Raw genomic sequence first — 23,291 nt, 5'->3', positions numbered from 1 at the left:
CCCCAGATCCTCTGGTGCCCCCACCCCCTCACCACCCCCATCCAGCTGCCTATTTGATGGTTTCTTAGGGAAGTTGTTACTCTGAGCAAAATAAGCAGGAAGAGATTTTAAAACAAAACCAGCTGGTGTCTGGGTTGTTGCCACCAAGGGAGGAGGTCCTGGTGGGGAGGGAGGACTGGCTCCTCTGTGACGTGAGCTCCGGGGCTGACAGTGTGTGACGAGGTGGGTCACCCACCAGTCTGGGGCATAAGTGGGATTCTATAACCAGCTGTTTGGGAAAGTATAATGTATTTATCAGGAGGTAGCTATTAAGGTAGTGTGTGACTGTAGCTCCGTGAGGTATGTGTGCACACACGTGTGATGCGTTTCTGTGACCACGGGCCACTGAGGGTACATGTATGTTACTGTGCTTCCACGATCGGGGTCTGTGCATCTGTATACAGAGGCCTGTATATGATTTGCATAACTGGTTTTACTGTGACCGTGCTTAGTGTCAACGAATGTCTTGTGTTCTCCTGGCAGTGAGGGTAGCTTTTATGAGCAACCGAGCATGCTAGTCATGTGACTATGCAGGGCACGTGTCTTTGTATGTGTGTGTCTCTCTTGTGGATTGCAACATACGTGTGCGGCTACTCGTACTTAAGAAACTCAGACATTCCAGATGAGACTGCACCTCCTGGATGTGTCCGTGAAGTGGCAGTGTCAGAGCACGGTGTTAGGAACACGATGGCTATATAATGCCTAATTGCTGATTAGCGGGTGAGTCTGGGTAGAGAGGCGGCAGAGTATAAAGGTTGGGAGCGTGAGCTCAGAAGCCTGATGCTGGGGTTTGAATGCAGGCTCCACCACCTCCTAGCTGTGCAGATGAGGGCATCTTGCTTCCCTTCTCTGTGCTTCAGTACCTGTCTCGGAGAGTTACACGAGGAGTCACGAGTCAGGACACAGACTGGACCCAGAACACCACCTGGTGTACGGTAGTGCGACCTTAGGTGTTTGTGGGGGTGGGAGTGTACAGCCATGAGGACAGTCCCCGGGCGCCCTGTGACTGCAAAGCGAGGTGCCCCTCCCCCAGCGTAGGGTGCCCACGGCCTCACCAGCCTGGGGGAGCTGGAGCGTGCCCTTGCTCCACTGGGTCAGGCCCACGATGGCCACCATCTTGGCCCCGAGGCTGCTGCGTCGCTTCTTGGCAGTGCTGGTCCCGGTGCCGTCCCCAGCCTGCTGGGACCCACAGATCTCCCCACTGATGCTGGAGCTCCGCACCACATTCCTGGAGGCCGCAGCCGAGGCCGGACCTGACTCCCCGTTAAACATGGTCCACGGGGCGGCAGGACCTCAGGCAACCCTGTCGGGGAGGGAGAGGGAGAAAGGGTCACGCATCAGACCCCGGGCCACTCGACCTCGGCCCCAGCCCTTCCTAGCTGTGTGACCTTGGGCAAGGCACTCAGCCTCTCTGAGGTTGCGAGGGTTAAATGACCAAGTCCGTGTAAAGGGTGTGCACAGAATCTGGCTCCATCAATGGGACTGTTCCTGTCAGCGTGTGGCTGCCCTGACAAGCGACCTGGTTTGGCAGGGAAGGTGGAGGCTGTGCAGTCACGTGACCCACTCTTGAATTCCAAGGGCCTCTACATACTAGCTGTGTGACCTCGTGACCACACATCTCGGGGTTTCAGTGAACACCTCAGCAAAATGAGAAACGGAAGCACTTACCTCATAGGATTGTTGGAAGGATTAAATTAGCGCAGATGAAAGTGCCTGGAACCGTGTCAGGCAAAGCATAAATATTCAGCAGGTGTGACTGTTGTTTTCACAGCCAGTAATGAGAGCAGAGAGAACAAATGTGGCTCTAGCCGGGCAGACTGCCGAAGGGGTCCTCCTGCTTGAAGGGAGTGGGACAGAAAAGCGTAAAGAAGCAGGAAAAATCACCCTTAACTGCATGACTGGGAGGCAGCCGCAATAGGCATTTTAACCTATTTCCTCCCAGTCTCTTTTCTACACATTTAAAAAAATAACAACTCATCCAAGTCCAACTTTCTCATCTCTCTCCCTTTCCCTTTCTCTCCTGTCTTTTAAACACCACTGCAATAAGGATCTTTGTATACTGATTTTTATCTGCTTATTTCCTTAGGATCAACTCCGGGAAACGAAGTGACTGGGCTATTGAGTGTGAATGCCGCTGGTAGCATCTCCCTTCCTGCTTCCTGGCAGCGTACTAGTTTTATCCACCCCATCCTTTGTTTCAGAGGCAGATCTTGATCTGTTTAAAACAATCAGTGAGCGGCATTCACCTTGGTTACCCTTACTGGCCCAAGGGTGGGCATATGACTAAGTTGGTTGAATCTGACTTAAGGGGAAGATTTGGATTCCAGGCTTACATGAGGGGTAGGTGCTTCTTCTGTGTGTCTCTCTTTTCCCTTCCTCAAGGCCTCTCCCTGAGAGACAGCCCAGCCTAGGATGAAGCCAGTGATGCTGAGGGTGGCATGGCACAGAGACACCACCCCAGAACCTGGCTTCTCTGGCTTTCCAGTTATGTGAGACAGTGTGCTTTCCATTGCTTAAGCCAGCTTGAATCGGGTTCTCTGTTACATCAAGAAGCATCCTACCTAACACTGACAGCATAAACATATTTCTGATTCTCGGAATACATTGCCAAATTCCTTTCCAAAGTTGACAAATTTACTCTCTAATGCTGCATTCAACACATATTCAAAGGGAATGTAGCCAACAATTCATAGTAACTGGGTTTCCCTGATGGCTCAGTGGTAAAGAATCCACCTGCCAAGCAGGGGAGGCAGGTTCGATCCCTGTGTTGGGAAAAACCCCCTGGAGAGGGAAATGGCAACCCACTCCAGTATTCTTATCTGGAGAATTCCATGGGCAGATGAGCCTGGTGGGCTACAGTCCATGGGGTCGCGAAACAGTCAGACACAACTTAGCAACTAAACAACAACCACCATGACATCTTGATGTTTTTCTTTGGGCTTCCCTGGTGGCTCAGATGGTAAAGCATCTGCCTGCTATGCAAGAGACCTGGGTTAGATCCCTGGGTTGGGAAGATACCCTGGAGAAGGAAATGGCAACCCACTCCAGTACTCTTGCCTTGAAAATTCCATGGACAGAGGAGCCTGGTAGGCTACAGTCCATGGGGTCACAAAGGGTCGGACACGACTGAGCAACTTCACTCATAGTAACTATATATTGGAGTGGGTTGCCATTCCCTTCTCCAGGGGATCTTCCCACCCCAGGGATTGAACCTGGGTCTCCTGCATTTCACACAGATTCTTTGCAGTCTTAACTACCAGGGAAGCCCAAATGGAGTATTACTTTTCAAAATTGTCAATTATTATATTGTATACCTATAACATATAATACTGTACATCGACTATACTTAAATTTTAAAAACTATACCCCCCCCCAAAATAGTCAGCTATCCCTAAACTGACCTATAGTTTCAGTGCGATCCCAATCAATATTCTAACAGGGCTTCTTGTAGAAATTGGCAAGATAATGTCCTAAAATAACCAAAGTAATTTAAAATTTTTATCTATTCATTTTTTCACATGGAACCATAAAGGGCTACAGCACTATCTTAGATCCTGGGACAGAACATAGTGATTTGATGGTTCTATACATTACAAAATGGTCATCACAAGTGACCCCAAGTTTGATCTATTACTCATATTCATGCTAAGGGTCATCATTTTATTTAATAATATACTTTAGAAAAATATCTTTTCTCGGAGAATAAAATTAAGAAAAAAGTAAGCCCCTAAAACTCCTGGGCCTACGCTGAGGTCCAACGATGCAGTGATGAGCCAGGCCAAATGCATCCTGCCCTGCCAGAGCCTCCAGCTCGGGGGAGAAGACAGACAGTGAGCAACTAGCTATGCAGCTCTGTGTTTAGCGGCAGTTCTGATGAGAGCTAGGAGAGAGCACAGGGCAAAGGAACTACGCTGGAAGCAGGACTGCAGGCACCCAGGGTTCTGTTTAGCGCGGATGTGGGATCTCCTGCTGTCGACCTCGAAGTCCGAGGCCTGGGCAGAGTTCAGAAGGGACAGCTGCAGGTGGGCTCTGCACCTGGCCCTTCCCAGTTCGGTTCTGGCCCCCAGCACTTTCCCCCGGGCGGCATCCCGCTTCCAGGGTCCCGTCATCCCGAGGGAATCTGATTTTTCAAAAGGACACAGAAAGGGAAGGCATCACTCCAGGCGGATAGCAAGATAGGCCCAGACAGCTGAGCGTGGCTGCCTGCGCTCCTGGTCAGCAAGGCTCCTGCCGGCCTGGCGAATGAGGGCTGACAGCAGGGATGAGTCAAAGCCGCGTCTTGCCTTCTTTGTGGCTGTCTGGCCTGTACTTGCTGGCCCTGTGAAGTCTGCAGAGTCTCGGATTGTATTTCTTCATCCATCCCCCATCAACCTTGCAGCTAATGGAAAGTCCCCCTGGACTTGGGTCTATGATGACCTCTTTAGTTTCCAATCCTAGTGCCCAGTCTGTATGTTTGTTTGGTATCTGTGTGGTCTTCTGGTGGACGGTGGGAAAGGGCTTATCTGATACTTTGAATTGGCTACAGCATAAACCTAATTTACTCCTTAGGGTATTTCTGTTACATGCACAGTTATCTCCATGTCACAGATAAGAAAAATGAGTCTCAGAGAACTGAAGGCCTCGCCCATCCAACTCAGCTAAGCAGCAGCCAGGCCTGGACTCCTGTTCTGGGTCTCTTGTTCTCACAAAGAGACAGATACGCTCAGCAGCCCCTGCCCTTTCCTCCCCAGAGCTCACCCAAAGAGGAGAGCCCAGCCCTCCTACACAGGTTTGTCCTGGATCTCCAGGCTGAGAAAACCGCAGGCAAAGTATCTGTGATCCGAAAACCTGCTCTGGCCCAGGTTCCCAGGTTGGCAATGAGCATCTGAGGGGCAGCAGAGACACCACTCAGAACATGGCTGGAGAAGCAAGTGCTTCCTGGGTGCCACAGGGGAAGAGAAGGAAAGAGGGTAAGGGACAAAATTCTTGACCCTGCCAACCCAGGGGCTCGTGTTTCCTCATGAATAATGAATGGAACTGACAAGCAGATGGTTTGACATCCAGGACTCTGCACCATCCACAGCTGCGTTCTCATCTTTAACTGCCCGGGAGAGCTGTTGAATGTTTAGGAGGGCCCAGGGTCTCAGGGCCTGACCTCTGGTCCCAAGTGCAGAGCAGGGCAGCTGGGGAGAGTTCAGAATCAGGAGGCTAGATGATAATGTATATACAGATTCTTTGTGTGACTTTCTCTGGGCCTGGGTTCCTCATCTGTGTGTAAACCGAAAGGGTCAGATAAAGTCTGACTTTTGAGTCCTTTCCACACGCAAGGCAGCAGCAGGCTCAGAATCAGAGCTCCGGTTGCTTCTTGGGCAGCCAGTCTAGCTCAAGATGGACAAGATGGAGAACCAGTCACAGCCAACCACCTGGCCTCTATGAGGGAGGCAGTGCTGCTCACAGCAGCTCCCAAGTCATCAGAGCACAGGGGTAGGAACAGGGCAGCAGGTGGAGATGGGAGCAGAATGGAGAGGGGCCGACACACAGCATTTCACATATTGGTGGTCCTAAGAGACGGCTAAAGGAATGTCTGCAAAAGTCACTGCAACAATGCCCTGCCTCCAAGCAGGACTGTCCCTTTTCCAACCCAGGTCATGGTTCCTGATGGAAGGAAACCGTCCCATGATCTTGCCAGGTAATGGAAGAATCACTCTTAAGTTCCCCCTGCTGAAGCCTCTGTGGTGACAGCTTGGACATCCCCTTCAGGGGTCTCTTCCCACTGTCCCCCGTACCTGCCAAGCTCCATGCCAGCAGATACCTTCCAAGCTCCCCAAGGAAGGAGTGTTTTCTTTCCAGCCTTCAATGTTTGACCTCTGCCCTGGGGTCTCAGTACCCTAAAGGCTCCCCACACCCTCCCCTGAATCCTGACAAAAGCAGAACTCAAGTTTCTGCCTGGCCACCCTGGGCCCCTTGCTCCTTTGGACCACGTGTCTACCAAGTAATAAACCTTCTCTGAGCATCAGTGAAAGTGAAAGAAGAAAGTGTTAGTCTCTCAGTCATGTCCGACTCTTTGCAACCCCATGGACTGTAGTCCACCAGGCTCCCCTGTCCATGGAATTCTCTAGGCAAGAATACTGGAGTGGATAGACATTTCCTTTTCCAGGGAATCTTCCTGACCCAGGGATCAAACCCGCATCTCCCACATTGCAGGCAGATTCTTTACCATTTGAGCCACCAGGGAAGCCCGTGAGTGTCAGTAAGGCTACCCAAAAGCCCAAGATGAAACTACCTACTCACTCTTTCAACAGAAAATACCAAGGAATCTGTCACAGAGTGGTGGACTGTTAGTCTGGAAGGAATGGCAAGTGACTAAGGCTCTTACCACCCTCCCTAGACATCACTAATCCATCTCTCCTTCTCACTAGGGCCATAGTTAACTTCAGAATTCTTCTTAACACAGTGCTGCATCACCAATTGATGAGAACCAGCTCATGAGGTCAAACTGATTTGCCTCCCTATTCCAACCCAAGCCTTTCATTTTGCAGAAGAGGAAATAAAGGCTCAGAAGGGGAAGGAGACACACACCCAGGGTCACAGAGAAAGCTGTCAACAAAACCAGAGCTCTAACCCAAGACTCCTAACTCCCAGGTCCTGTACCACCTGTCAGGTGTTTCCTCCTCCCCTCTCACCTTAGAGAAAACCCTGACTCACCGAACTGATGACTCTGAGTGTGGTGTTTCCATCACAGGGGGCGTGCCCCTCCCAACAGCACACCCCTAGGGCATTAACGCAAGTCTTCTGTTAACTTCTGAGACACCAGTTTTCAAGAAAGGAGGTGAAGACAGTCAAAGTAGCTTCCAGGAGGAGGTGATGTGATGAGAGTCTGGAAGAAAAAAGGAGAGCTTTGAGGAAGGGCTGGAGAGGACACCTGTCCTCCAGGGCTTCCAGTAGCCTGTGGGGTAAAAAAGATGGGCTTTGGAGATAGTTGTGTGCACTTGAGCCAATCATTCAAACTCTTTGATGCTATTTCCTCCTTTAAAACTGTCCAAACTCCTGGGTCCCCGAACCTGCCTTTTAGGGACCTCAGTGCTAAACTGCTGGTGCTAATGCCAAGGGACTCCTCCAGGTCCAAGTGCTAACGAGTTCTAGATCCTATTCTCCCTGTCTTTCCCCTGACTGATGGGGTCTGTGTCCCTCCCCAGATGCTCTGTGACACAACCAGCATTCAGGAGTGTGTACTGGGGAGAGGGTGTTGGAGGGCAGGGGCCCGACTCCCAGCTCCAGCCCGCAGTGTATGACCCTGAGCGGGTCATTCAGCTTCTCTGAACCTCCATCTCCTCTTCTATAAAATGAAGTTTACTGGCCACCTGGACCCAGCCCAGCTCTCTGGGCTGGACTGGAGACCAGATGAGTTAATGAGCAAGAAAGTACAGTGATTTTCTTTTTTAAAGCAAAGTTCTTATATACATATACTTATCTATTTTTTGGCTATGCTGGGTCTCAGTTGCTGCACAGGCTTTTCTCTAGTTGGAGCAAGCAGGGGCTACTCTCTCATGGCGGTGGCTTCTCTTGCAGAGCACAGGCTCTAGGGTGCTCGGGCTTCAGCAGTTGTGGTTCCCAGGCTCTTGAGCACAGGCTCAATAGTTGTGGTGCAGGGGCTCAGTGGGTCGGCAGCATGTGAGATCTTCCCAGACCAGGGATGGAACCCATGTCTCCCGTGTTGGCAGGTGGGTACCACTGAGCTACCAGGGAAGTCTCAACACAGCGATTAAATGCTCAGGCTTTGCCTGGCGGTCCAGTGGTTAAGACTCTGTGCTTCCACTGTCAGGGGAAGTGGATTCAATCCCTGGTCAGAGAGCTAAGATTCCCACATGCTGCAATGCTGTGCAGCCAAAAAAAAAAAAAAGAGCACAGGCTTTGGAGGCAGACTTAGTTCAAAACCTAGATCTGTCACTTACAAGCTGTATGACGCAGGGCAATTTCCCTGAGCCTACAGATCCTCATCTCTGAAGTGCAGATAATAATGCCTGCTTTAGGATTCTTAGATGAAATATAAGTATTGCTAAAATAAGGACTGGTACATGCTACATGCTCAGTTGGGCCCTCATATGATTACTTTGCATAACGTGCCTTTGTAAACAGTAAAGGACTCCATAGGTGTTGGTGCTTATTAGTCTGGATTGCACACCAGGTACAACCACTTCATGGGAAGGCTCCGAGACCAACAGGATCACCTCCCATTGCAACCCGGGGTGCTTCCACCCAGAGTCCAGCATAAATGTGAGACCTAGGTCCCTGCACTTCTCAGCTGATGTGGGAGCTAGCATGTGATGCTGTGATCTTCCCTGCCAGCATCTCAGCTCCTGGCCCCTCAACGGATGCTGGATGCTGGGTTTAAGGCCCCTGCCTCAACCTTGATCCAGCACTAGGGCTTGCCCACCACACCACACAGGCCAATCTGTGCCCATGTCAGAAGCCAGACTTAACCTCAGAATCCCTCTTAACACAGTACAGCCTTACCAACTAATGAGAACCAGTTCATGATGTAAAACAGATTTTTTTTAAACTTGTATCTGCAGAAGTGGGGGGTCCCTCATTTCTAGCCTTCACTTTCCCCCATCAAGGTGAGAAAGGTGGGTGACAGAGCTGGTGCATGGTTGGGGAGGGTGAGCTGGGCCCAGGAGGACACCAGCCTGAGTGGGGAGCACTCTGCCAGCTCCTCTCCTGATTACATGACTTTTATCTGCTCCAAACCAGGTTTGCACACACACTAAGCATAACAGGGAGAGACACAGGGCACAGAATTTCAAATGTGTGACTACACATCATACAGACCCATATAAATCATATTCATTTAAAGACACAATCACCTGTGTACACAGACATGCACACACACACACACACACCCCTAAGATACTCATCCACACCAAAGCAGCCACACTGACAGCCACCGGCACACACACACACACACACCCTTCCCCTGGCTCCTGCCCAGCTCAGAGAAGCAGGATGAACCTCATCCCTTCAGTGGGCAGGGAAGTAGGAAGTGTCCTACCTGGATCTATGGGTTCCCTTGGCCAGGCATGCACACTAGCTCTGAGCAGGCGCTTGTGTGAGCCTGCACACACACACATACATACACATTCATACACACTCTGGACCCCAATCTCACCCTCCTGGCCCCCATCCCCACAGGCCGGACAAAGGATCTCATCATGAGGTTTGTGGCAAGGAGATGAGAAGGCTGGCAGGGAGCAGCTGCTGTCACCATGGCTACAGAGCTGACCCACTTCTCCTCCACCCAGCTTGGCCCACCTAGCCCAGACAAGGAGGGACAAGCAGCTTTGGGCCGGGGGCCCTCTCCCATCACACGCAGTAAAGGTGTGGCCTCTGAGGGTGTGGTAAACGAGGACCTGAGTCTTCGTCCTGATACAAAGGCCACAGCAAGACATCGTCTGGGGAGAGCAGGGCGCTAAGCACCGGCCCCTGCAAGACTCAGGTATCCTCCAGCCTCAGGGCTTCTGGCCTCAGGGGCCCATATGGTTCACACACTTGCCCTGCACCCATTCTCAGACACAGTCCTCACAGCAGGGCAAGGGGTTGGGTGTCTGGACTCAACGTGTGTCCTCCAGACTCCAAAGACTCCAAGGTGAAACAGACCGAGAGCTGAGCAAGCCTGGTCTGTTCAGGACAAGGTTCCTGAGGGAAAGGCTGGGCTTCCCTACTTGGGCTAAGCTGCTGGGGGCACAGCCAGGTCTCCCTTCCTCAGACGGGGCTGCCTTGTATCTTCTCTCAGCCAGGGGGCTCCTGAGGACATGGCCACACATCTGCCCTCAGAACTGGGTTCACAGAGGAACAACTCGGCTCCAGACAGCTTAGTCTTGTGAGGAGACAGCTCACAAGGTAGGATGAATCACTCCTGCATGACAGCCTCCCGCGGCTCCATTTCCTTCAGGAGAAAGTGAAAACCCCTCACAAGGCCGACAGGAGAAGTGACCCAGGTCCTCTTGGACTCTTGCCCTTCCTCAGTATTCCAGCCACACTGGCATTCTTTTTATTCCTCAAAAGTGCCACTTTGCCTCCTGTCAGCCTAGAATGCTCTTCTCCAGCCTGTCCCCACCCTTGTGTTCTGGCGACCTGGGATCGGTCTGTCACACCACCTCTGCTGGCTCAGCCCCACTCAGTGCTCAGCCCCTGACTGGATGTCACATCCTGGGAGAGTCTTTCCAGACAAGGTTAGACTCCCTGGCATGCTACCCCAGACCCTATACTGTCTTTGCCTGTTATGGATTGAATTCTGTTTCCCCCCACCCTCTAAAAAAAAGCTAAGTTTAAAGCCCTAACCCCTGGTACCTCAGACCTTGTTGGAAATAGAGTTGCTGCAGATGGCAGATGTGGTTAGCCAAACTGAGGTCATCCTGAAGGAGGGTGGGTCCCTAATCCAGAAGGACTTATAAGACTATGGCTACGGGAAGACACAGATAGACCACAGAAAGAATCCCTGTAATGATGAAGGCAGAGACTAGGGAGACAGAGCAACAAGCCAAGGAACACCAAGCATTGCCAGCTGTCACCAGAAGCCAGGAGGGAGCCATGGGACAGCCTCCCTTGGAAGGAACCAACCCTGCTGACACCTTGGTTTTAGATTTCCAGCCTCCAGAACTGTGACACAATAAATTTCTGTTGTTTTAGGCCACCTGCTCTGTGGTACTTTGTTACAGCTGGTCCTAGGAAATGAATACACTGCTTGTCTTATCTTGATCAGTGCCTGCCTCCCACACCATGCCTGCCACCCCCACCCCCCGCCCCAGCTGTGTGTTGCTTAGAAAGAGAAACCATGCCATCTTTTGCATCCAGAATCCCCCAGTGCCTGGCACACAGTAGGACTCTGTAAATATTTGTTGAATGAATGCATGGTGACCTAAAATTAGCATTAACATAAAAAATAGTATTTATAGCTGGATAGTAGAATTGTGAGTCATTTTTATTTTCTTCATATGACATATTGTGTTTTCTAGAGTTACTACTTTAGAAACCGTATTAATGCTCTCATAAAGAAAAAGTGAAAATACATATTTTTCGTTTCAAAACATACATTAAAATAACAGACATTTCCACCAGTGTGTGTGTTGTGAACAGGGAAAAGTTCTGCTCTCTTGATAACTGTCTTTTTATTGATTAATTGATTTCTTCTCATGTCACAGGAGTGCCTTCTGGAGTCAGATTTACAGCTTGAGCTCTGGGGCCTTGCAGGGCATAGATTTCAGGGGAAAACATCCAGGCAGAGTGCACATGCTTCCTGGCCATCTCCATCACCCAATCCTTCTCACAGCTCGTGGCCAGATGTGGCTGCTATTGCCTGACAGGGGCTGCGAGACTTGGTCCTTAAGCATCCCACTAGAAAACACCCTGGAGCTGAAGGCCACTCCCAAACAGAAGCAAGATGCTGCCCTCAGTGGACACACTGGTCCAGAGCTTCGCAAGCTTTAATGTGCACAGAAATAACCTGGGAATCAGGTTGAAACACAGATTCTCATTCCAGGGGTCACAGAAAGGTGGAGCTTGAGTTTTTGCATTTCAAACAAGCTCTCAGGTGATACCACAAAGTTAGTTGGAGGACCATCCAAAGCACCAAGAGGTAAAGATAAAAATACCCTGGCTGCTCTGCAGAAAGAGTGAACTCTTTAGGATGGGAAGACCAGAGCAGGCATCATGGATCAATTCACTGCAGAACACCTCAAGAGATAGGTGCAATTTGGAGAAGAAAGAGGTGGAAACTAGCTGGGAAGGACTAGAGGAGGAATGGTATATTCAGAGGCTGGTGAACAGAGCAGTGCAGTTGAAGCAGGAGGTGGGTGCAGCTGCGGAAGAGAGGGCTGGGAACGTAGGCTGGGACAGCCCAGAAAGGGCTCTGAATGCAGGGCTGAGAAGTTTGGCTTTAATCCTGCAGGGAGTGAAATCTGACATGGCTTAGATGTAACATTTTACAGAGATCAATTGGACACAGGACAGAATCAGAAGAAAGCCTGATGGCTGGAAGAGCAGTCAGGAGGCACATAAGAAGGGCTGCACTGCTTCAGACAGTGCTGGTGGAAAGAGAAAAGGGGTGCAGGAGTCGTGGAAGGGCTCAGGGGACTGCCTGGAGTTGGTGATGGGACAAAGTTGGGGGAAGAGAAAAAAAACAGAATCCAACATGATTTACAGGAAGGGTGGGGGCTGACAGGTGCCACCAGCAGAGCATGTGGTCCTGGAGGGGAAAGCCGGCTTAAAGGAAACATGAATGCCCATTTTGGATATGATGAGTCTGAGATAATTTTGCAATTCCCCCATGGAGGTGTTGGGCAGGTAAGCAGATACCCTGGAGTTCAGGAGATCAGAGTGGATGGGAAGGATTTGGGTGTGTACCCCAGACGGAAAAGTGGGGTGTGGAAAGGAAGGAGAATGCTCAGAGGAGGGTGAGGAAAGAGTGAGAGGTAATGCCCACAGTTAGGGGGAGGAGGAAAACAAAATCCACCAAAGGAGGGAAAGTCAGCAAATCAGGGTAGGAGAACTCAGAGAAAATGTCACGAGTACAAGGATGACCAATCTGAAGACCTGACCACACCCTGACATGGAGACCAAGGAGAGGCCTGCGTAGCTCAGGATGCAGGAGGGCAAAGGAAGCCCAGAGCAAGAGCACAGCTTGAATGGAAAGCAGAATTTGGACTAGTGGAGAAGGGAGCTGGATTCCCTGGGGAAGGTCTGGGTTGCAGCACGTTGCCAAGGGGCCTGGGGCTCCCAAGCCCTTATTCTGGCTCAGCCCATGCAAAAGAAAGACAGTATTCCCAACCCACAGCACCTGCACATTCACCAACTACCGAATGCCCAGGGCCACAGCAGACAACTGGGGGAAGAGGTCTTTGGAGCAAAGTCTATTGCTGGGCAGCACAATTTATCATCCAATTAGGACTCTCTCTAAGAGTGAGCAGAGACGCTACTAACAATCACACCACAGCAACTTAAGACTGTCCCAGGCAAACCTTAGCCCTGGGGGATACTGGATCCCCCCAAATATTCATTTGGTCCCTGCCCTCCCTTCCTAGAAGGGGTGGTGGAACTGACAGGTGATAGGGACAGACTAGCTCAGCCTCAGAAGCAGAAGCCCCACTAAGGATGTGGGTGAATAGAGAAATCTCTCCCTCTCCCATCCCCGCTTTAGCCTGAGAGCTGACGCCCCCGCCAGGGACGCGGCAGCACCACGGACAGCGCCGCCACTCCCACCCCGACCCACCACCCCCACCGCGCGCTCCCTGCTCGCCTGGCCCTATTTGGTCAGGGCCACGGCTAGGTCGGATCAATATTTCATGGAGTAAGGGGCTCCGGTTACCAGACCCGCTCTGAGCCGGAAGGCGCCGCCTGCGCCCGCCACCTGCCCTAGGGACCCTCTCAGGGAAACCAGCAATCCTCGCGGCCCCAGCCCAGACAGACACCGCCCTCAAAGCCCTCCGCCTCCCCGCCCCGCAACCCCGGCCCCGCACCCTGTCTGAGGCACAAAGCCCCAAGTGCATGCCACATGCTTGCACGCAGCCACTCAGACACACCACACAGCCAGACACACACTCTACAAAGATTAGGACATACACAAAACAGACACACACCACACCCAGCACGCAAGCAACCTAGACACACAGCACACACACACACACACACACCAGATGCCTCACAGACACACAGTACACACAGACACATTCACCACAGACCCACAAGCACATCACACAGAAGACACCCTGCCATTCACACGTACTCACACAACGCACAGAGCCTCCCCACACAGACCCTCAGACTACCACTCAGAGGTCCATTCACCATGCACACATATATTACAAACTCTCTCTCTCAAACACACTCACACAATATATGCCTTCACAGAGACCCTTCGACATTTGCTGTGGATGCACAAGCACAGCCCCATACTACCCAGGCCCTCCACCCTCCTGGAGCCCAGGCCTGCCCTCCCACTGAGAGCACAGGAATGGGGAGGGGCAGGCAGGCCTTCCCTCCTGCCCACCTGGCCCTGGTCTTGAGCCCTAAGGATACATCCTCTGTGTCCTCTGAGGGGCCCTTCAAGGTCACTGTCCAATCCCCAGGGACAGGAGTTCAGCGGCACAAAGAGGTGGGAAAGGGGACAGCAAGCAGAACAGGGCCTTTGAGACCCAAAGCCTCCTGGCTTTGCTGTGGCTGGGCCCTAAGCTTTGGGGACAGCCTCACCCTCATCCGTGGACTCAGCGCTGTCTGGGACTCCAGCCCTCTGGGAGGACTTGAGGCCTGTCTTGTGCATGGAGATCGGGCGGACTGTGGAGTCTGCAGCTCCTGCTCCCCACAGCAGTTTCCCAAGTCCTGCTCAGAGGTGAGGGACACCCATCCAGACACCCCAACTCCAAGAGTCCCCCTCTCAAGCAAGGTGGAGGACAGTGGCCCACGTTCTTCTATCTACATGACAATCATGGCAGGATTCTCTGAAAGCACTCCATGCCAGGGCATGGTGTGAGAAGGGAGTAGGCTGGCACAGTACAAGACACTCCCAAATTCTCCAGGCAGATGGAAGGGAGCTTAAAGATTATCCAGGTCCACATACTTGATGTCTTTGGACAACTTCCCAGTCTTGCACTGTCTACATAACACTGTGTGTCCCTCAGTGATTTATGCCAAATCTCCATACCCCCATATGGCTCATTATTTATTTTCTTGAAATTGACACCATTAACTTAAATGCATTTATTTTAAATAGAAATTTTGCATGACTACTCTATATGGAAAGCCAATATCAATTTTAATAAATAGAAAATCACAGTAAAATAAGTACAGTGAAAACAAAGATATATTATTAAAATTTAGCTACAATGAGCTGCCAGTCAAGATCTCTGCAGGGTTTTTTTGTTTGTTTTTTTTACTATGCCACATAGTTTGCGGGATCTTGGTTCCCCAGCCAGGGATCGAACCCAGATCCCTTCAGGGAAAGGGCCGAGTCCTAACCTCCGGACTGCCAGGAAATCCCCAATATCTCTGTTTAAAGGGGAGGGCAGCAGGTGTTGGAAAGTTGTTAAAGACACATCACCAAGGCACTTTCTCTATGGGACAACCGTGGACTTCATAGGGTTGAAAGGGGAACCAATTTTCTCAGTATGCGAGCCAAGGGCGGGCAGTAACACGTCCGTGAGCCACTGAAAGTCATCTCAGTTCTCTCTGATGGTAGCAGGCCCATGTTGGGAAGGAAGCTCTAGGCCTGCCTGCCGCCTGCAGGAGCTTGGATGGCACAGAGGCCAGCTGGCGCCCTGTTGCCACATTCCATTCTGGTAATAACAATCCTTAAAAATTGCTAGGTTCTCTCCTATTTACGAATTGTTCTTACACCTACTATCTAATACAAGCCTCACGGCAGGGATGACCATGCCCATTTCTGAATGAGAAAATGAGGTTCTGAAAGGTTAAAAGACTCCCAGAGCCATACAGCTATATGGAGTAGGTCCACACGGAGGAGCCCCTCAGCTCCTAGGCAGATGCTTTTTCTACCCTGCCTGCATCCTTCCACCCCTCTGGGCTGGCCCCACGCTGGGCAGTAGGGAGCAGGCACGGCAACCTGGTGTCTGCCTGTGAGGCCCAAACGATCCTGAAAGGCAAAGGGGCAAGTGAGTAAGGAGCTAAGGTTAAGAACTGTTCCTTGGGAGTCACACACTGCTGTCTGTCCCCAGCCTGTAAATGTCACTTCTCTGAACCTCAGTTTCCTTGTCTTTAAAATGGGGATAACAGAGACTTTCCTGGTGGTCCATGGCTAAGACTCTGTGCTCCCAGTTTCAGGGGGCCTGGGTTTGATTCTGGTCAGGGAACTAGATTCCACAGGCCGCAACCAAAGATCCCAAATGATGCAACAAAGACAGAAGATCCTGCATGCCACAACAAAGACCCGAATCAGCTACATAGATAAATACTTAAAAAAAAATAAAATGTGAATAATAATAGTACCTATCTTATAGGGTATGAGGATTAAATGAAATAATACATGTGCGGCTTCCTTGGTGGCTCAGTGGTAAAGAATCTCAAGGCAGGAGACACTAGGGAGTTTGATTCCACATGCCCAAGAGCGACTGTGTCCACGTGCCACTATACGTCTGTGCTCTAGAGCCCAGGAACCTCAGCTACTGAGCCACACGCCCCAGCTACTGAAGCCCCTGCACCCTACAGCCCATGATCCACAATAACAGAAGCCACTGCAATGAGAAGCCCAAGCACTGCAACCAGAGAGTAGTTCCAACTCGCTGCAACTAGAGAAAAGCCCGAACAGCAACCAAGACCCAGCACAGCCAAAATAATTTTTTTACAAATTTAAATAATAATAATGCATGTGTATAGAGTCTGGTACAGAGTAAGTGCTCAAAAACTGCTTATTACTAGGAAAGTATAAGACTAGAAATAATACAGGTAAAGAGTGCCTGATGGGGAGAAATAAAGGCATGCATGGTGCTTCACTGAGGGGAGGAAATGAGTTGAGTTCTAGGAGATGATACGATTCTGGCAGAGAGAACTGTCCTGACTGCTCACGCCCTTCTCAAGCCTCTCTCTCTACTCTAAAGAGAGGTGAGAAAATCAGGGTCTCACCTCTCTAACTGTCTGTTCAGGCCTCTGAATGACATTTGACAGGTTCTTCAGTTCCTGCCCTGGGTACTGCCGCTGCCCCAGGAAAAGACTCCCCTTACAGTCAAAATGCTAGGTCTGTTTTCTCCAGGTACTACCAGATAGAAGGCTGAGGCCAGGCCCACATGGCACTGTAAGGGTTATAGCAGATGTCTCTTGAAGTACTTGCCCAGATAACTGACAAACAAGAGCCGTGTCTGCATGTCTGACTTTGTGATCCTTCCCAGCAGGCTGCAGTTGATTGGACCAAGGTGGGCACCTGACCTCCCCAGAGCCAATCAGATCCTCTCCTGGGAGTCTGGACTTGGATCTGCCAAGCCCTGGGTTCTATCTCTGAATGTAGCTGGAACTGAGGGATGAAATACAGGAACTATAGGTGGCCCCCATGTCTGGAAAAGCAGAGCAAACCCAGTAGGTGGACAGAGAAGGGTGAAGGCAGTCAACAAGGTACAGAAATCAGTTGCTTCAATTTCTCTTGGCCAACAGGTCTCACCTTCTAGAAGCTAATGATTTTCCTACTCCTCAGTTCCCAGGAACCCCTTGCGTCCTCATAAGAAACCCTTCTTTATTACTGAGGCTGGTTTGAGTGGGTTTCTGTATATAAGCAAAGACCTAATTAAGGACAGGGGAGAAGCTGGAATCCAGAGGCACAAAGATGAACAATCACTATGCCTGCACCGGAAGAGCTCAGTTTCACAGGAGACAAGGAAGAAAAGATGTGGACTCTGTGCAGATATGACTGAGTTGGGGGTGGGGGTGGGGGACTTGGCTCAGGAAGGGCCGGGAGGGTTCCTGGGAGGCTTCACAGCAAAAGAGGCAGCTAAGCTTGATTTTGAAGAATGAAGGATGTTCTCCAGGGAGACAAAGCAGAGGTGGGGAGGCGTTCTGGGCAGAGGGAACTACAAGGGCAGAGGCACAGAGGCACAGAACAGCCGGATGTGTTAGAGGACCAGGAGTTCAAAGTGTGGGGAGGGGGTAAGAGGGGAGACGAGGCTGGAGGGGGTACAGATCATAAAGGGCTTTGAATCCCATGCTAAAAAGCCAAGGCACTTCCTGCCCTCAATGGGGAGCTATTGAAGTATTTTAAGTAGCAGTGGGTGACAGGGTCAGTTCTGTGTTTTGGGAAGATCGCTCTCGGGTTGGACAGAGAAAGGCCTGGAGAAATCAAGCCTGGAGGCAGAGAGGCCAGTTAGGATGCTGCAGCAATGATTCATCTAATCCTTTCATTCATAGAACAGCTCACTGTTTACCTACTATGCGCAAGGACCAGGCAAAACTAGATTCCTGATCCCACAGAGTCCATAGTCTAGCGAGAAAGAGGGACGAAGAAAAGCAGGTCAGGTGTGATGTTGTGAAGAAGTACAGGGTCCTATGGAGGGGGCTGATGTTTAGTTTCTGGTTTAGGCTTCTCAGCAGAAATTATGTTCAAGCTGGTATCTGAAGGAGATAGATAAGGAGGGGGAGGGTATTCCAGAATGTGGGGACAACAGCCGAGGGAGAGGGCGAATGGTACAGACGATGCAAAAAGGTAGGCGAGGACCAGATCCCACAGGGCCTTGCAGACTACGTCAGTCCGGCTTTTATTCCAAGAAATCTTGGAAGGGTCTTAAGCAGGGAAATGACACAATCAAACATTTATCTTTCGAAGATCACTCTGACTATAGTGTGAAACATGAAATGAAGCCGGGCAAGAACAGAAACATCAGGAGACCGGTTTAGGAGGCCGTCACTGTGGTCCAGGTTGAGAGCTGAGGCGAGGCTGGGCTGGAGCCAGGCAGTGGACAGAGAGAAAGATGACGGAATGGGGAGGGAGTCAGGAGAACCAACAGCACTTGCTAAGGACTGGCTGTGGAATGTGGGGGTGAAGGAGAGGGAGGTGTCCAGGAGGACTTCCAGCTCTCCAGCTTGAGCAAGTGGGTGGCTGGTGGTGGCAGAGACGAGGTGGGGACACGAGGCAGAGCAGGTGCCAGCAGGCGGAGCTGGGGCCTGAGTTTCCACCTGAGACTGATGGTGAGACATCTAAATGTGGTCCATGAAGTAGTCATACAGGTCTTGAGCCCAGAAGAGATTAAAGTCAAGTCAAGGAGATTACGAGGGAGTCGGGGGAGAGTGGGCGGTACAGGACAGTTATGAGGAATCGTGGTCACAGCAGGGCCCGGGAGCAGAGGGACCAGAAGCTCTGAGCTTGGAAAATCAGAACTGTGAAATCCAAAGGCCACCTCTCAACCCTGGGAGGCATCTGGCTTCAGTTCCATCTCTCCTAGCCAAGTATCACTTCTAGGCACAGGCACTTCCCGGCTGAGACAGCCCTCCCTTCCCCACACACCTCCTTCCTTCTCGGCAAACTCCAAGTTACCCTGCAGACCCGGCTCATCCTGGGGAAGACCTCCCTGGTCCAGGCATGTGCTCTCCCATCTGACAACCCGGGGTTGGAACCCCAGATCTGTCACTTGATGGCTGTGTGACTTTGGCCAAGAAACTGACTCTAACTCTCACCATCTATACAAGGGCAATAATCTTCCTACCTATTCCATAGGGATGTTTGAAGATGAAGATGTCAAGTGCTTAGCAGAGAACCTAGCACACAGTAAGCACTAAATAAATGTTACTATTATTAACATCCCACCCACCTTGGGACAGTTAGTCATGCCCTCCACCTCACACCTCCTCCATTTGGCGACTCTTTGCAGTCTGCATTGCTCCCTGCCTCTTCCTATTCCAGCCTAGTTTGTGGGGCCATATAATACGCAGGGCCCAGTGCTAAATGAAAAAGCAAGCCCCCTTGTTCAAAATTATTAAGAATTGCAAGATGGTGACAGCCAAACATTAAATGAAGTGCAGGGTTCTTCCAAGCACGGGTTGCTCTGTGCAACCACAGACTGGTGAATCCAGCCCTGCCCCCACCCTCTGCCAGCCCAGGGCCTGGCCTGGATTCGGGGTCAGCCTCAACGCAAGAGAGTTAAAATGCCAACTGACATAGCAATAGGGTTTTGTGATTTCCATCTGGAATTTCATTTTATCCTTCCTATGAATACATAACATCAACATAGCCGAGGATACTGCAGATCAGAGACAGGTGTGCCTTGCCAGAGGTTTCCCACCCCCACGAACTGCAGAGCTGGGATGTGAATATATGCCTGCCTGGTGCCAAAGCCCTGCCTCTTATGCTCTGGTTCCCCAGGGAGGTTGGGAGAACATGGGCCCAAGAGATAAACTTCGTCAACAAGGCCCAGAGAGAGGGAGCTGAAGGGACTGGGACTGGCCTCCTTCCCCCCGGAATGAGTCACATAAACAACCTGCCCCCTGGGCACCCAGGCTGCTGCGCAGGGAAGGGGTATGAGAGGGCAGAAGGTCACCCCCGAGAAGGCGCTGCCTGAGGGCCACAGACCCCAGCCCGCATGCTCTGGAAATCAGCCCTTGCCCTTTCTGCTTCAGAATCTTTGGAGGCTGCCATTGGCTTCAGGATAATTCCCAAGTCTTTAGTGTCCTGCTAGACAGACCAGGAGGTCTGGCCTGACTGTGCTGACTCCTGCCCCCTTGCTCCCCCTCCTTCCCTCTGCTGCCCTCCCCACCATGCCAGGCCTGTTTCCGCAACATCAAAGCTTTAGCACACCCAGTTCCCTCCTCCTCTGCCTCCTCGACTCCTTGTCATGCTAGCCTCCCTGCATCTCTTTTTTTCCAACACATGTCACATGTGTTATTACCTGCTCTGGGCCGTCTCCCGGCTAGAATGCCCACCCCATGGAGGCAGGAGCTGCCTGACACACAGAGCTGAGAGCATCAGGTGTCCTGCGACAGATGCAGAAGAGCCCTGTGCTCTTTCTCCCCTTCCCCCCACGCCTCCCCAACCCTCTTTTTCTTGTCCAGGCTTCCTGAACTCAAGGTGTGAGGAGCCCAAATTTACAAAGGCAAGAGAATCATCACATAGCCTGCACCTTCCGTCCCTCAGTCCTGGGCTACGGGCTGTTCATCCAGTTGTACTGAATCCACCAAGCATCTTCTAGATGGGGTGGGGCAGTACAGGTGTAAATGATTCCTATTTTTCAGAGACGTCTGAATCCTGAAGTGTAACAGAAGCTGAAGTGGAGGATGTGGGTCCTGAACCCAGGTCTCTCTGGTGCCCAAGAACCTGGAGTCCTCTCTGCCTCTGTGACTCACTGTTCCCAGGCAGCTCACCTCCAACCAGAGAGCGACTGTTTCTAACTCGTGGCCTCAGTTCACACACAGCCCGGGCAGCATAGCTCCTTTGTCAGGTCAGCAAAACACCAGGGCAGGAGACAGCTCCACTGTCAGTGAGAAGCCAGTGCAGAAGGCATCCCTCCCCTGAGTTAACAAGATGCCAGTGGGGGAGAATCACGCCCCAGGTCAGCCAAACAGTAGAAGGGGAGACACCCCTAACTGTCAGCAAGGAAGCATTCTTGCACCCCAAGTCAGCAAAAAGGCCAGTGTGGGAGACACTTCCCTACCTCCCCCTACATGTCTTGGGTGTATACAAAGTCTTCCAAGGTGGTGCTCCTGGGGTGGGGGAGTCAGTGGGGCTGGGTTTCGGCTGCTGCCCAGGGCAGACAAGGCTGCAGCCTGGGAGTGGGATAGACCTGGGTGAGAGTTCTCACATGGCACTAATGAAATCAACCACCAGCCTGGCCCCTCCTCCCCAGGGACCCTCCAGCCTCCAGCTGATGCAATGCCCAGGCCAGATAATTGTTTTCTTCCCTCCTTAAAGGGCCAGCTGCTGTTGCAGCTGCAGGCATCACCCAGATCCCTGACAGACCCCACAGAGCTTAGCACCTGGTTAGGGACAGGGCACGCCCAGAAAGGAGCAGCTCAGCCCTGGGCTCCGCACAGTAAAATCCAATTATGTACAGAGAACCAGAAGTGTCTGTGGGCAAGGAGGGAGGGAAAGAGGAGAGTTCAGGCAGAGACAGTGCCTGGTCCACTGAGACCTCACGCCCCAAGGGATGGGATCTTGGTCCCTGCTGAGTCCTCAGCCCTGGGCTCCTATCTGCCTGTCCCGTCAGGTCCTTGGCCCTGGGCTTGCTCAGGAGTTCAGCAGTTACCTACTGAGCTCCCCTGAGTGCCAGCCTCTGTGCTAAGCAGCTCAAATCCACCATTTCATTTTCTCCTCCCAGCAGATCTAGAAGGTGGGTATGTTTTATTGAAGGAGGCTCAGAGAGGAGAAGTGATTTCCTCAGTAGCGCATAGCCAGAAAGTGGCAGAGCCTGGGTTGGAAGCCAAGTTTGCCTGACTCTGGGCTTCATTCCCTGCAGAGGGTCGGGTAGGTATGGAACCCCAGGGCTGGAGGTCTCTAAGCCAGGCAGCGGGACAGAGGGCGGGGAAGGGGTCTGTGAGCCCTAAACAGGCTCCAAAGGGCGCAGAGCTTGGGCTACGCACAGGTTTCACAGACCCCTTCCCCCCGCCTCACCTCCACAAGAGAATGCCCCATTAGGCTGCCCACATGTCCCCAGGGATAGTTGGCAGCTGCCTGATGACAGACTAATTGGTGGCTGGCAGCAACGGTGGGGCTGGTTAGTTAACCCCTTGGTGACCAGGCCTGGTCCAGAAAGGCCCTTGCCCCACCACTTCAGGCCCCAAATTCAAGGACCCCAGACTTAAGTTACCATGAGCAGAAGACTGGACCAAAGGGGTGGCAGCCTTCCTCTCTCCATCCAGACCACACCCCTGGGACTGGAATTGGACAGTGATCTTCATCCAGGCTCCCCAGCCGCACAGGGCCACATCCAGAGAGCCCCCAGGTGGAAGGGCAGCCAACACCCCTGTTCTCTGGCCTTGGTAAGGCATTGCTCTCCCCAACCAGGACCATGGGGGCTATGGGCCTTCCCTGGGTTTCCAGGCCGAGGGTACTGGGAAGAAACCTCCTTCTCAGGATGGGTTGTCCAGAGAAGGTGATATGGGCATGAGTCCAGGCATCCTGGGGCCAGGAGGTGAAAACACCCTCCTCTTGAATGAGAGGATGCCCAGTTTGTGCACCAAGGGTCTTGCCAAGCCTCCTTGAACCCTGGATTCCCCACCATGGATTAACCAACTGCCTTTCCTGGCTTCCCAGGAGTCCCCTCTCCCCACCCTAGGGCTGGAGTGGGCATTACCCCTTTTCTTTATATGGGGTGGGGGTGGGGGGTCCTCTGGGCACCACCATGATGTCTCATTGGAGGAAAGAGTGGCCAGCTTCTCAACCAGGCACAGGCAGCAAAAAGAAAGGCAGGCTGCCTGCCAGCTCCCTTTCCAGGATAGATTTTAAGCACTTTCCAAAATGCCATGGGAGGCAATGCTGTTGAGGAGCAGGGGCCCAGGTGCTCCGAGCATCAGCAAAGAACTCAAGACTCTGGGGCCCTCTACTCCATTTTCCGGGCTTCTCCAACACCTAATGTTCCCTTCTCAAACCTTAGCCCCTACCCGAGTCATCACACCCACTGTCATCCTCCCTGAAACCTCCGCCCTAGACCCTGAACACTTAAGTCCCTACGTGGCGCCTCACCATCAGAGACCCTTCCCCCGCCCCGTGGTCCCCTGGACCTCCGTCATCCCCTCCCCACATCCATTCCTAGGCAAGCAAGGCCTATCGACTTACCCGGAGGTGGGGCCGGGGTCCAGAC

General features: G+C 51.9%; 1 protein-coding gene across 3 annotated transcripts in view; it reads right to left on the bottom strand.

The window, feature by feature from the left end:
* RIMS3 (regulating synaptic membrane exocytosis 3) overlaps window positions 1-23,291 on the bottom strand; it is a 40,160-nt gene extending 16,869 nt beyond the window's left edge. Inside the window, exons 1-4 of one of the 3 annotated variants that reach the window (XM_010862705.1) lie at window positions 23,267-23,291; window positions 6,724-6,895; window positions 1,708-1,876; window positions 1,095-1,342 (exon numbers count right to left, since the gene is read on the bottom strand). In XM_010862705.1, the coding sequence (XP_010861007.1) occupies window positions 1,095-1,311 (217 nt within the window). In that variant the 5' untranslated portion in view covers window positions 1,312-1,342; window positions 1,708-1,876; window positions 6,724-6,895; window positions 23,267-23,291. The remainder of the gene's footprint in view (window positions 1-1,094; window positions 1,343-1,707; window positions 1,877-6,723; window positions 6,896-23,266) is intronic. The other 2 variants (XM_010862706.1, XM_010862707.1) reach the window with 2 other exon arrangements.

This window comes from Bison bison, unplaced genomic scaffold (genome assembly GCF_000754665.1).
Source record: "Bison bison bison isolate TAMUID 2011002044 unplaced genomic scaffold, Bison_UMD1.0 scf7180017864484, whole genome shotgun sequence".
Taxonomy (NCBI): Eukaryota; Metazoa; Chordata; class Mammalia; order Artiodactyla; family Bovidae; genus Bison; species Bison bison.
This window is presented reverse-complemented; position numbering and strand designations above follow the sequence as displayed.